The 12,202-nt window shown below is 54.1% G+C and overlaps 1 protein-coding gene and 1 long non-coding RNA gene across 3 annotated transcripts in view; one reads left to right on the top strand and one right to left on the bottom strand.

Annotated features, from left to right (window-relative positions):
* The window catches only part of LOC139227653 (FERM domain-containing protein 5), a 340,559-nt gene that overhangs the window by 198,576 nt on the left and 129,781 nt on the right, over positions 1–12,202 (top strand). Inside the window, exon 5 of the mRNA XM_070858574.1 lies at positions 3,264–3,361. Coding sequence (XP_070714675.1) covers positions 3,264–3,361 — 98 coding nt within the window. The remainder of the gene's footprint in view (positions 1–3,263; positions 3,362–12,202) is intronic.
* LOC139227654 (uncharacterized) overlaps positions 1–12,202 on the bottom strand; it is a 138,330-nt gene that overhangs the window by 14,880 nt on the left and 111,248 nt on the right. The gene's annotated exons all lie outside the window — the stretch shown is intronic.

Below are 12,202 nucleotides of genomic sequence, written 5' to 3' on the forward strand. Positions count from 1 at the left end.
ATGAAGGAAGACACAAATAACCTTACGGAAATACTAGGGGACAGAGGGTCTAGTGAGAAGGAGGAAGTGAAGGAAATCCTTATTAGGCGGGAAATTGTGTTAGGGAAATTGATGGGATTGAAGGCCGATAAATCCCCAGGGCCTGTTAGTCTGCATCCCAGAGTACTTAAGGAAGTGGCCCTAGAAATAGTGGATGCATTGGTGATCATTTTCCAACAGTCTATCGACTCTGGATCAGTTCCTATGGACTGGAAGATAGCTAATGTAACATCACTTTTTAAGAAAGGAGGGAGAGAGAAAACGGGTAATTATAGACCATTTAGCCTGACACCAGTAGTGGGGAAAATGTTGGAATCATTTATTAAAGATGAAATAGCAGCGCATTTGGAAAGCAGTGACAGGATCGGTCCAAGTCGGCATGGATTTATGAAAGGGAAATCATGCTTGACAAATCTTCTCGAATTTTTTGAGGATGTAACTGGTAGAGTGGACAAGGGAGAACCAGTGGATGTGGTGTATTTGGACTTTCAAAAGGCTTTTGACAAGGTCCCACACAAGAGATTGGTATGCAAAATTAAAGCACAGGGTAATGTACGAACGTGGATAGAGAACTGGTTGGCAGACAGGAAGCAGAGTCGGAATAAACTGGTCTTTTTCAGAATGGCAGGCAGTGACTAGTGGGGTGCTGCAGGGCTCAGTGCTGGGACCCCAGTTATTTACAATATACATTAATGATTTAGATGAAGGAATTAAGTGTAATATCTCCAAGTTTGCAGATGACACTAAGTTGGGTGGTGGTGTGAGCTGTGAGGAGGACGCTAAGAGGCTGCAGGATGACTTGGACAGGTTAGGTAAGTGGGCAAATGCATGGCAGATGCCATATAATGTGGATAAATATGAGGTTATCCACTTTGGTGGCAAAAACACGAAGGCAGAATATTATCTGAATGGCGGCAGATTAGGAAAAGGGGAGGTGCAACGAGACTTGGGTGTCATGGTATATCAGTCATTGAAAGTTGGCATGCAGGTACAGCAGGCGGTGAAGAAGGCAAATAGTATGTTGGCCTTCATAGCAAGGGGATTTGAGTATAGGAGTAGGGAGGTCTTACTGCAGTTGCACAGGGCCTTAGTGAAGCGTGACCTGGAATATTGTGTTCAGTTTTGGTCTCCTAATCTGAGGAAGGACATTCTTGCTATTGAGAGAGTGCAGCGAAGATTCACCAGACTGATTCCCGGGATGGCAGGACTGACATATGAGGAGAGACTGGATCGACTGGGCGTGTGTTCGCTGGAGTTTAGAAGGATGAGAGGGGATCTCATAGAAACATACAAGATTCTGACGGGACGGGACAGTTTAGATGCTGGAAGAGTGTTCCCGATGTTGGGGAAGTCCAGAACCAAGGGACATTGTCTAAGGATAAGGGGTAAGCCATTTAGGACTGAGATGAGGAGAAACTTCTTTAATCAGAGAGTTGTTAACCTGTGGAATTCTCTACCGCAGAGAGTTGTTGATGCCAGTTCATTGGATATATTCAAGAGGGTTAGATATGGCCCTTACGGCTAAGGGGATCAAGGGGTATGGAGAGAAAGCAGGAAAGGGGTACTGAGGTGAATGATCAGCCATGATCATATTGAATGGTGGTGCAGGCTCGAAGGGCCGAATGGCCTACTCCTGCACCTATTTTCTATGTTTCTACATTTATTAAGTAGGGAAGTTATGCTAAACCTGTATCGAAACTTGGTTAGACCACACTTGGAGCACTGCGTGCAGTTCTGATCACCATATTATAAGAAAGATATAAAGGAACTGGAGAGGGTGTAGAGAGGATTTACAAGGATGATACCAGAAATGAGGGTATACATATCAGGAAAGGATGAACAGGCTGGATCTCTTTTCTCTTGGAAAAAAGAAAGCTGAGGGGTGACCTAATAGAGGTCTTTAAAATGATGAAAGGTTTTGATAGAGTGGATACAGAGAGAATGTTTCCACTTGTGGAGAAGAGCATAAATAACTAGAGGCTCTGACGAGCTGTGCCAAGGATGGTAGCTATACCGCCGAGTGTAGCAGGTCTGAGCGGTTCGATGACGCACTATGGAGTGCATGTGCCCCCTGAGCCAGGGGAAGTCTGCATCCATTCCTGATGGATGTAACCGGGGGGTCTGGGTGGAGGGGTGAAGGGGATCGGCTCACTGTGCAGGACAGTCCCCTGTATAGGGACAGGGGCGAAGGGAACACCAGGGAATCCGGGACCAGTGATCCAGTGACCCCACACTTGGGTTAGGAAGCCGATATATTGTACCGAAAAGGAATTTATGATTGTACCTACTCATGTAGCTAAAGCCAGTTGGGAATTCATGAGAAACTTCTTTACCCAGAGAGTGGTGAGAATGTGGAACTCGCTGCTACAGGGAGTGGTTGAGGTGAATAGTATCGATGCACTTAAGGGGAGGCTGGATAAACACACGAGGGAAAAAGGAATAGAGGGATATGTTGAACCAACTGACCGAGCCTGTGGTTAATGTAAACATTAAAGATCCCAGGGAACTATTTGAGGAACAGGGAGTTGTCCCTGTACCTTGGCCAAGCTGCTTGCCTTGACCATCATCACTAGAGAGAGACTCACTGATCGATCTCCCATTGCTGTTTGTGGGATCTTGCTGTACGCAAAATGGCTGATGCCCCCTATCCCATACCCAGTGCCACTCATCCATCACCCCCGTATTAAATTGGTTGCTATACCCACCCTCAACACCTCAATTTAAATCCCTTCATGGCCTCACCCCTTCCGATCTCTGGAAATCTCTGGAAGCAAATAGCAGAGAGAGCAAGGGGAAGCTGGATAAACACATGAGGGAGAAAGGAATAGAAGGATATGGTGATGGGGGAGATGGAGAGGGGTGGGAGGGGGCTTGTGTGGAGCATAAACACCGGTACAGAGCGGTGGGGCCCAATGGCCTGTTTCTATGCCATACGTTCTGTGGAATGTATTTTCCCATGGGATTCTATCCCTATTGCCATTCGGTCCATCGTGCCTTTGCCGGCTCTGTGCAGTTAGTCCCACTTCCCCTGCCCCTTTCAACTATTCCCTTTGTAAAATACTTCTCCACTTCCTTTTTGTAAGAACTGTGATGGATTCTGTTTCTGCGGCTGTGTCTGTTGGGAGATCCCATATCCGAGCAGCACTCTGTGTGAAAGGTATCTTGTCTAACCTCCCCCCTCGGTTTCTGTGCTCTAGTTAACGACCTCTCTCCTTTCTCTCCAGGTACTTGGTCTTCCTGCAGATAAAGAGAGATCTGTATCACGGGCGTCTCCTGTGCAAGACCTCCGACGCAGCTTTGCTCGCAGCCTACATCCTGCAAGGTAACTCTCGAACATTCACGTGTCATTTCGCTTTCCTCCCCTTTCACTACAACAATGAAAAAAAAACACCTTGCATTTATATAGCGCCTTTAACATCGTAAAACGTCCCAAGGTGCTTCACAGGAGCGTAATCAGACAAAATGTGACACCGAGCCACATAGAGATATTGGGGCAGGAGCTGGGTCAAAGAGGTAGGTTTTAAGGAGCACCTTAAAGGAGGAGAGAGAGGTCGCGAGGAGGAGAGGTTCAGGGAGGGAGTTCCAGAGCTAGGGGCCTAGGCAACAGAAGGCACGGCCACTGATGGTGGAGCAATAGAAACCGAGGATGCTCAAGAGGCCAGAATTGGAGGAGCGCAGATATCTCGGGGGGGTTGTGGGGCTGGAGAAGATTACAGAGATAGGGAGGGGTGAAGGCCATGGAGGGATTTGAAAACAAGGATGTGAATTTTAAAATCGAGGCGTTGCTTAGCCGGGAGCCAATGTAGGTCAGCGAGCACAGGGGGTGATGGGTGAGCGGGACTTCGTATGAGTTAGGACACGGGGCAGACAAGTTTTAGATGAGCTGAAGCTTACAGAGGGTGTGAGGTGGGAGGCCGGCCAGGAGGAGTGCATTGGGATAATCACGTCTGGAGATAGCAAAGGCAGGGATGAGGGCTTCAGCAGCGGATGAGCAGAGGCAGGGGGCGGAGACGGGCGATGTTACGGAGGTGGGAGTAGGTGGTCTTGGTGAATGAGGGGATATGACCCCACAGCAATCTGACCCTTGGCAGGGGCACAGTCGCTGAGTCGGATATGGTAGCGATGGTGTTGTATAAATACAAGGCTTTATTCATAATTCATGATGGAAACTTGCCGTTGACTGGGAAGCTTCGACAGTCTGTACGCCGGGCAGGTACTTTGCTCAAAAATAACATTAGTGGTGTCACATTGAACGCAGTCGGCGCTCAGCGCCCATATAATGGGCGGAGTCTGATCATCCCGTCCAGACAAGTTATTGGCCCCTGTGGGCTCAAGGTGTCCTTGGGAGACAGCCATGACTGAGTGGGCAGCTCTCTCTCTCTCGCACTGAGTGAGAAGGTTGTGGGTTCAAGTCCCACTCCAGGAAGTTGAGCACAGAAATCTCGACTGAGGGAGTGCTGCACTGTCGGAGGTGCTGTCTTTCGGATGGGACGCTAAACCGAGGCCCCGTCTGCTCTCTTAGGTGCATGTCAAAGATCCCATGGCACTATTTTGAAGAAGAGCAGGGGGGTTATCCCCGTTTCCTGGGGCCAATATTTATCGCTCAATAAACATCACTAAAACAGATTATCTGGTCATTATCACATTGCTGTTTGTGGGAGCTTGCTGTGCGCAAATTGGCTGCCGCGTTTCCCATATTACAACAGTGACTACACTCCAAAAGTACTTCATTGGCTGTAAAGCGCTTTGGGGGCGCCCTGAGGTTGTGAAAGGCGAGTCTTCCTTTGGTTGCTGTGGCTGGGAACCCACTTCAGAAGATCAGCGCAACGTGCACTCGTGGATTACGGAGACGTGGCTCCAGGATGATCAGGGCTGGGAACTCAACATCCAGGGGTATTCAACATTCAGGAAGGATAGAATAAAAGGAAAAGGAGGTGGGGTAGCATTGCTGGTTAAAGAGGAGATTGATGCAATAGTTAGGAAAGACATTAGCTTGGATGATGTGGAATCTATATGGGTAGAGCTGCAGAACACCAAAGGGCAAAAATCGTTAGTGGGAGTTGTGTACAGACCTCCAAACAGTAGTAGTGATGTTGGGGAGGGCATCAAACTGGAAATTAGGAGTGCATGCAATAAATGTGCAGCAGTTATAATGGGTGACTTTAATATGCACATAGATTGGGCTAGCCAAACTGGAAGCAATACGGTGGAGGAGGATTTCCTGGAGTGCATAAGGGATGGTTTTCTAGACCAATATGTCGAGGAACCAATTAGGGGGGAGGCCATCTTAGACTGGGTGTTGTGTAATGAGAGAGGATTAATTAGCAATCTCATTGTGCGAGGCCCCTTGGGGAAGAGTGACCATAATATGGTGGAATTCTGCATTAGGATGGAGAATGAAACAGTTAATTCAGAGACCATGGTCCAGAACTTAAAGAAGGGTAACTTTGAAGGTATGAGGCATGAATTGGCTAAGATAGATTGGCTAATGATACTGAAGGGGTTGACTGTGGATGGGCAATGGCAGACATTTAGAGACCGCATGGATGAATTACAACAATTGTACATTCCTGTCTGGCGTAAAAATAAAAAAGGGAAGGTGGCTCAACCGTGGCTATCTAGGGAAATCAGGGATAGTATTAAAGCCAAGGAAATGGCATACAAATTGGCCAGAAATAGCAGCGAACCTGGGGACTGGGAGAAATTTAGAACTCAGCAGAGGAGGACAAAGGGTTTGATTAGGGCAGGGAAAATGGAGTACGAGAAGAAGCTTGCAGGGAACATTAAGGCGGAGTGCAAAAGTTTCTATAGGTATGTAAAGAGAAAAAGGTTAGTAAAGACAAACGTAGGTCCCCTGCAGTCAGAATCAGGGGAAGTCATAACGGTGAACAAAGAAATGGCAGACCAATTGAACAAGTACTTTGGTTCAGTATTCACTAAGGAGGACACAAACAACCTTCCGGATATAAAAGGGGTCAGAGGGTCTAGTAAGGAGGAGGAACTGAGGGAAATCTTTATTAGTCGGGAAATTGTGTTGGGGAAATTGATGGGATTGAAGGCCGATAAATCCCCAGGGCCTGATGGACTGCATCCCAGAGTACTTAAGGAGGTGGCCTTGGAAATAGCGGATGCATTGACAGTCATTTTCCAACATTCCATTGACTCTGGATCAGTTCCTATCGAGTGGAGGGTAGCCAATGTAATCCCACTTTTTAAAAAAGGAGGGAGAGAGAAAGCAGGGAATTATAGACCGGTCAGCCTGACCTCAGTAGTGGGTAAAATGATGGAATCAATTATTAAGGATGTCATAGCAGCGCATTTGGAAAATGGTGACATGATAGGTCCAAGTCAGCATGGATTTGTGAAAGGGAGATCATGCTTGACAAATCTTCTGGAATTCTTTGAGGATGTTTCTAATAAAGTGGACAAAGGAGTACCAGTTGATGTGGTATATTTGGACTTTCAGAAGGCTTTCGACAAGGTCCCACACAGGAGATTAATGTGCAAAGTTAAAGCACATGGGATTGGGGGTAGTGTGCTGACGTGGATTGAGAACTGGTTGTCAGACAGGAAGCAAAGAGTAGGAGTAAATGGGTACTTTTCGGAATGGCAGGCAGTGACTAGTGGGGTACCACAAGGTTCTGTGCTGGGGCCCCAGCCGTTTACATTGTACTTTAATGATTTAGACGAGGGGATTAAATGTAGTATCTCCAAATTTGCGGATGACACTAAGTTGGGTGGCAGTGTGAGCTGCGAGGAGGATGCTATGAGGCTGCAGAGTGACTTGGATAGGTTAGGTGAGTGGGCAAATGCGTGGCAGATGAAGTATAATGTGGATAAATGTGAGGTTATCCACTTTGGTGGTAAAAACAGAGAGACAGACTATTATCTGAATGGTGACAGATTAGGAAAAGGGGAGGTGCAACGAGACCTGGGTGTCATGGTACATCAGTCATTGAAGGTTGGCATGCAGGTACAGCAGGCGGTTAAGAAAGCAAATGGCATGTTGGCCTTCATAGCGAGGGGATTTGAGTACAGGGGCAGGGAGGTGTTGCTACAGTTGTACAGGGCCTTGGTGAGGCCACACCTGGAGTATTGTGTACAGTTTTGGTCTCCTAACTTGAGGAAGGACATTCTTGCTATTGAGGGAGTACAGCGAAGATTCACCAGACTGATTCCCGGGATGGTGGGACTGACCTATCAAGAAAGACTGGATCAACTGGGCTTGTATTCACTGGAGTTCAGAAGAGTGAGAGGGGACCTCATAGAAACGTTTAAAATTCTGACGGGTTTGGACAGGTTGGATGCAGGAAGAATGTTCCCAATGTTGGGGAAGTCCAGAACCAGGGGTCACAGTCTAAGGATAAGGGGTAAGCCATTTTGGACCGAGATAAGGAGAAACTTCTTCACCTAGAGAGTGGTGAACCTGTGGAATTCTCTACCACAGAAAGTAGTTGAGGCCAATTCACTAAATATATTCAAAAGGGAGTTAGATGAAGTCCTTACTACTCGGGGGATCAAGGGGTATGGCGTGAAAGCAGGAAGTGGGTACTGAAGTTTCATGTTCAGCCATGAACTCATTGAATGGCCGTGCAGGCTAGAAGGACCGAATGGCCTGCTCCTGCACCTATTTTCTATGTTTCTATGTTTCTATGTGCTCCCTGAGACCTCACTGCCCCGGCATGGAGGCCATGCTGTCGGCCCCTGTCATTCCTGCTCTGCCTGTACCTGTGGGGCCGGTGGGTGGAGTGGTGCCACTATATGTGATGGGGTCTGAAGGTCTTGGGGAGGTGCACAGTGCCCGCCCCTCGGGACACTGCCGTCGGGGCTGAGTGGCGCACTACACGGTCGCATACAGGCCCCAGCACTGCGGGGGGAGACAGGGGGCCGGGGGGTTGCCGGGGTGAAGATGGGGGGCGGGGTGAAGTTGGGGGGGGCAGGGGTGAAGGTGGGGGCGGGATGAAGGTGGGGGGGTGGGGTGAAGGTGCGGGGGACAGGGGTGAAGGTGGGGGGGGGTGAAGGTGCGGGGGGCAGGGGTGAAGGTGGGGGGGATGGGGTGAAGGTGGGGGCAGGGTGAAGGTGGGGGCGGGGTGAAGGTGGGAGGCGGGGTGAAGGTGGGGGGGCAGGGGTGAAGGTGGGGGCGGGGTGAAGGTGGGGACGGGGTGAAGGTGGGGTGAAGGTGGGAGGCGGGGTGAAGGTGGGGGGGGCAGGGGTGAAGGTGGGGGCGGGGTGAATGTGGGGGGGGGCGGGGTGAAGGTGGAGGTGGGGTGAAGGTGGGGGTGGCAGGGTGAAGGTGTGGGGGGGTGGGGTGAAGGTGGGGGGCGGGGTGAAGGTGGGGGGGTGGGGTGAAGGTGGGGGGGCGGGGTGATGGTGGGGGCGGGGTGAAGGTGGGGGGGTGGGGTGAAGGTGGGGGGGGTGCGGGGTGAAGGTGGGGGGTGGGGTGAAGGTGGGGGCGGCGGGGTGAAGGTGGGGGCGGGGTGAAGGTCGGGCACGGGGTGAAGGTGGGGGGGCGGGGTGTAGGTGGGGGGTGCGGGGTGAAGGTGGGGGCACGGGGTGAAGGTGGGGGGGGCGCGATGAAGGTGGGAGGCGATGTGAAGGTCGGGGCACGGGGTGAAGGTGGGGGCGGGGTGAAGGTGGGGGCGGGGTGAAGGTGGGTGGTGCGGGGTGAAGGTGGGGGCGGGGTGAAGGTGGGGGGGGCGGGGTGAAGGTGGGGGGGGCGGGATGAAGGTGGGAGGCGGTGTGAAGGTCGGGCACGGGGTGAAGGTGGGGGGGCGGGGTGTAGGTGGGGGGTGCGGGGTGAAGGTGGGGGCACGGGGTGAAGGTGGGGGGGGGCGCGATGAAGGTGGGAGGCGATGTGAAGGTCGGGGCACGGGGTGAAGGTGGGGGCGGGGTGAAGGTGGGGGCGGGGTGAAGGTGGGTGGTGCGGGGTGAAGGTGGGGGCGGGGTGAAGGTGGGGGGGGCGGGGTGAAGGTGGGGGGGGCGGGGTGAAGGTGGGGGGGGCGGGGTGAAGGTGGGGGCGGGGTGAAGGTGGGGGGGGCGGGGTAAAGGTGGGGGCGGGGTGAAGGTGGGGGGGTCGGGGTGAAGGTGGGGGGCTGGGGTGAAGGTGGGGGGGCGGGGTGAAGGTGGAGGGGTCGGGGTGAAGGTGGCGGGGCAGGGTGAAGGTGGGGGCGGGGTGAAGGTGGGGGTGGGCATGGGGTGAAGGTGGGGGCACGGGGTGAAGGTGGGGGCACGGGGTGAAGGTTGGGGGGGCGGGGTGAAGGTGGGGGTGGGTGGGGTGAAGGTGGGGGCACGGGGTGAAGGTGGGGGGCAGGGTGAAGGTGGGGGGGGCGGGGTGAAGGTGGGGGGGGCGGGGTGAAGGTGGGGGCGGGGTGAAGGTGGGGGGGGCGGGGTAAAGGTGGGGGCGGGGTGAAGGTGGGGGGTTCGGGGTGAAGGTGGGGGGCTGGGGTGAAGGTGGGGGGGCGGGGTGAAGGTGGAGGGGTCGGGGTGAAGGTGGCGGGGCAGGGTGAAGGTGGGGGCGGGGTGAAGGTGGGGGTGGGCATGGGGTGAAGGTGGGGGCACGGGGTGAAGGTGGGGGCACGGGGTGAAGGTTGGGGGGGCGGGGTGAAGGTGGGGGTGGGTGGGGTGAAGGTGGGGGCACGGGGTGAAGGTGGGGGGCAGGGTGAAGGTGGGGGGCAGGGTGAAGGTGGGGGGGGGCGGGGTGAAGGTGGGGGGGGTGGGGTGAAGGTGGGGGGGGTGGGGTGAAGGTGGGGGCACGGGGTGAAGGTGGGGGGCAGGGTGAAGGTGGGGGGCAGGGTGAAGGTGTGGGGGCGGGGTGAAGGTGAAGGTGGGGGGGCGGGGTGAAGGTGGGGGGTGAGGTGAAGGTGGGGGGGTGAGGTGAAGGTGGGGGGGGCGGGGTGAAGGTGGGGGGGGGGCGGGGTGAAGGTGGGGGCACGGGGTGAAGGTGGGGAGCGTGGGGTGAAGGTGGGGAGCGTGGGGTGAAGGTGGGGGGCAGGGTGTCTGTGGGGGGGCGGGGTGAAGGTGGGGGCGGGGTGAAGGTGGGGGCAGGGTGAAGGTGGGGGGCAGGGTGGATGTGGATGTGTGGGGTGAAGGTGGGGGGCAGGGTGAAGGTGGGGGGCGGGGTGAAGGTGGGGGGCAGGGTGGATGTGGGGGGCGGGGTGAAGTTGGGGGCGGGGTGTAGGTGGGAGGGGTGGGGTGAAGGTGGGTGCACAGGGTGAAGTTGATGGCCAGGGTGGATGTGGGGGGGCGGGGTGAAGGTGGGGGCATCAGAAACGGTTCTTGCTGCTGCCAAACTTCATTCAGTCTGGGGATGTGGGCAACGCTGGCATTTATTGCCCATCGCTGCTGATTGCCTAATTGTGGCTTGTTACAACGGAGTGTCTCACTGGGCCATTTCAGAGGGCAGTTATGGGTCAGCCACATTGCTGTGGGTCTGGAGTCACATATCGGCCAGACCGGGTAAGGGCGGCAGATTTCCTTCCCCAAAGGCCATTAATGAACCAGGCGGGTTTTTCTGATAATCCGACAGATTCATGGTGATTGCTTTTGGCACCAACACACAATTTACGAGATTTTATTGAGTTTAATGCCTTGCCCCGGTGGGATTGTAAACTCTTTGGCTTCACTGCACCAGCTACCACTTACATGTAATTCAAGTTCAGACATTGCTGGGAGATGTGATAAGGCTCTTTAGAAATACAAGCGCTTCTTTCATCCCTTCTCCTTTTCATCGAATTCCCACAGAAGCCCAGCTCCCGGGGCCAGACTTAACCTCGCATTTCTTACATGACGAAATAATCGTGCAGGTTCTGAAGGAAAGCAACAAAGGACGAGCAAGGAATCTTCCTGGCCCCCTTCCAGCGAATGTTCCCGTTGAACGTCCGCGCTGTTTGATGGGCTCCCAGTGCTGCTGCCTGTCGGTCGTCGGGCTCAGTGACACACGGAGACAGGAGCTGAGTCTGGACACACCGCTCTTCCCGGCCACAATGGAGAGATGATTGGCTCATTCCCTGTCGCCAACCCATTGGCTGACACAGTGGCATCAATAGACACTTCGTTGACGCACATCTTTCCATCAATATAAGATTGTCATTAATAAGTCCAATGGGGAATTCAGGAGAAACTTCTTTACCCAGCGAGTGGTGAGAATGTGGAACTCGCTGCCACAGGGAGTGGTTGAGGCGAATAGTGTCGATGCATTTAAGGGGAAGCTGGATAAACACCTGAGGGAGAAAGGAATAGAAGGAGATGGTGATTGGGTGAGATGAAGAGGGGTGGGAGGGGGCTGGTGTGGAGCATAAACACCAGCACGGAGCGTGGGGCCGAATGGCCCATTGAATGTTGTAGATTCTATGAATGTGAAAGGCCAGAGCACTGAGTGAGTCGGGGGTAGGGGCTAGGGTGTGAAACCCGTGCCAAACCCGATTCTGGCAGCTTCCCATCGGGCCGGGTAAGTTAAACTTATCCCACACTGTCTTCACCATCGGGGAATGGGGCAGGGTCTCACCATCAGGGAGTGGGGCAAGGTCCCACCATCGGGGAATGGGGCAGGGTCTCACCATCAGGGAGTGGGGCAAGGTCCCACCATCGGGGAGTGGGGCAAGGTCCCACCATCGGGGAATGGGGCAGGGTCTCACCATCAGGGAGTGGGGCAGGGTCCCACCATCGGGGAATGGGGCAGGGTCTCACCATCAGGGAGTGGGGCAAGGTCCCGCCATCGGGGAATGGGGCAAGGTCCCACCATCAGGGAGTGGGGCAGGGTCTCTCCATCGGGGAATGGGGCAGGGTCCCACCATCGGGGAATGGGGCAGGGTCCCACCATCAGGGAATGGGGCAGGGTCTCGCCATCGGGGAGTGGGGCAGGGTCCCTCCATCGGGGAATGGGGCAGAGTCTCGCCTTCGGGGAGTGGGGCAGGGTCCCTCCATCGGGGAATGGGGCAGAGTCTCGCCATCGGGGAATGGGGCAAGGTCTGACGTTGGGCGACGCAGTGACTGACGTGCGACGCAGTGACTGACGTTGGGCGACGCAGTGACTGACGTTGGGCGACGCAGTGACTGACGTTGGGCGACGCAGTGACTGACGTTGGGCGACGCAGTGACCGACGTTGGGCGATGCAGTGACTGACGTTGGACGATGCAGTGACTGACGTTGGGCGATGCAGTGACT

The sequence above is a fragment of the Pristiophorus japonicus genome, chromosome 17 (genome assembly GCF_044704955.1).
Source record: "Pristiophorus japonicus isolate sPriJap1 chromosome 17, sPriJap1.hap1, whole genome shotgun sequence".
Taxonomy (NCBI): domain Eukaryota; kingdom Metazoa; phylum Chordata; class Chondrichthyes; family Pristiophoridae; genus Pristiophorus; species Pristiophorus japonicus.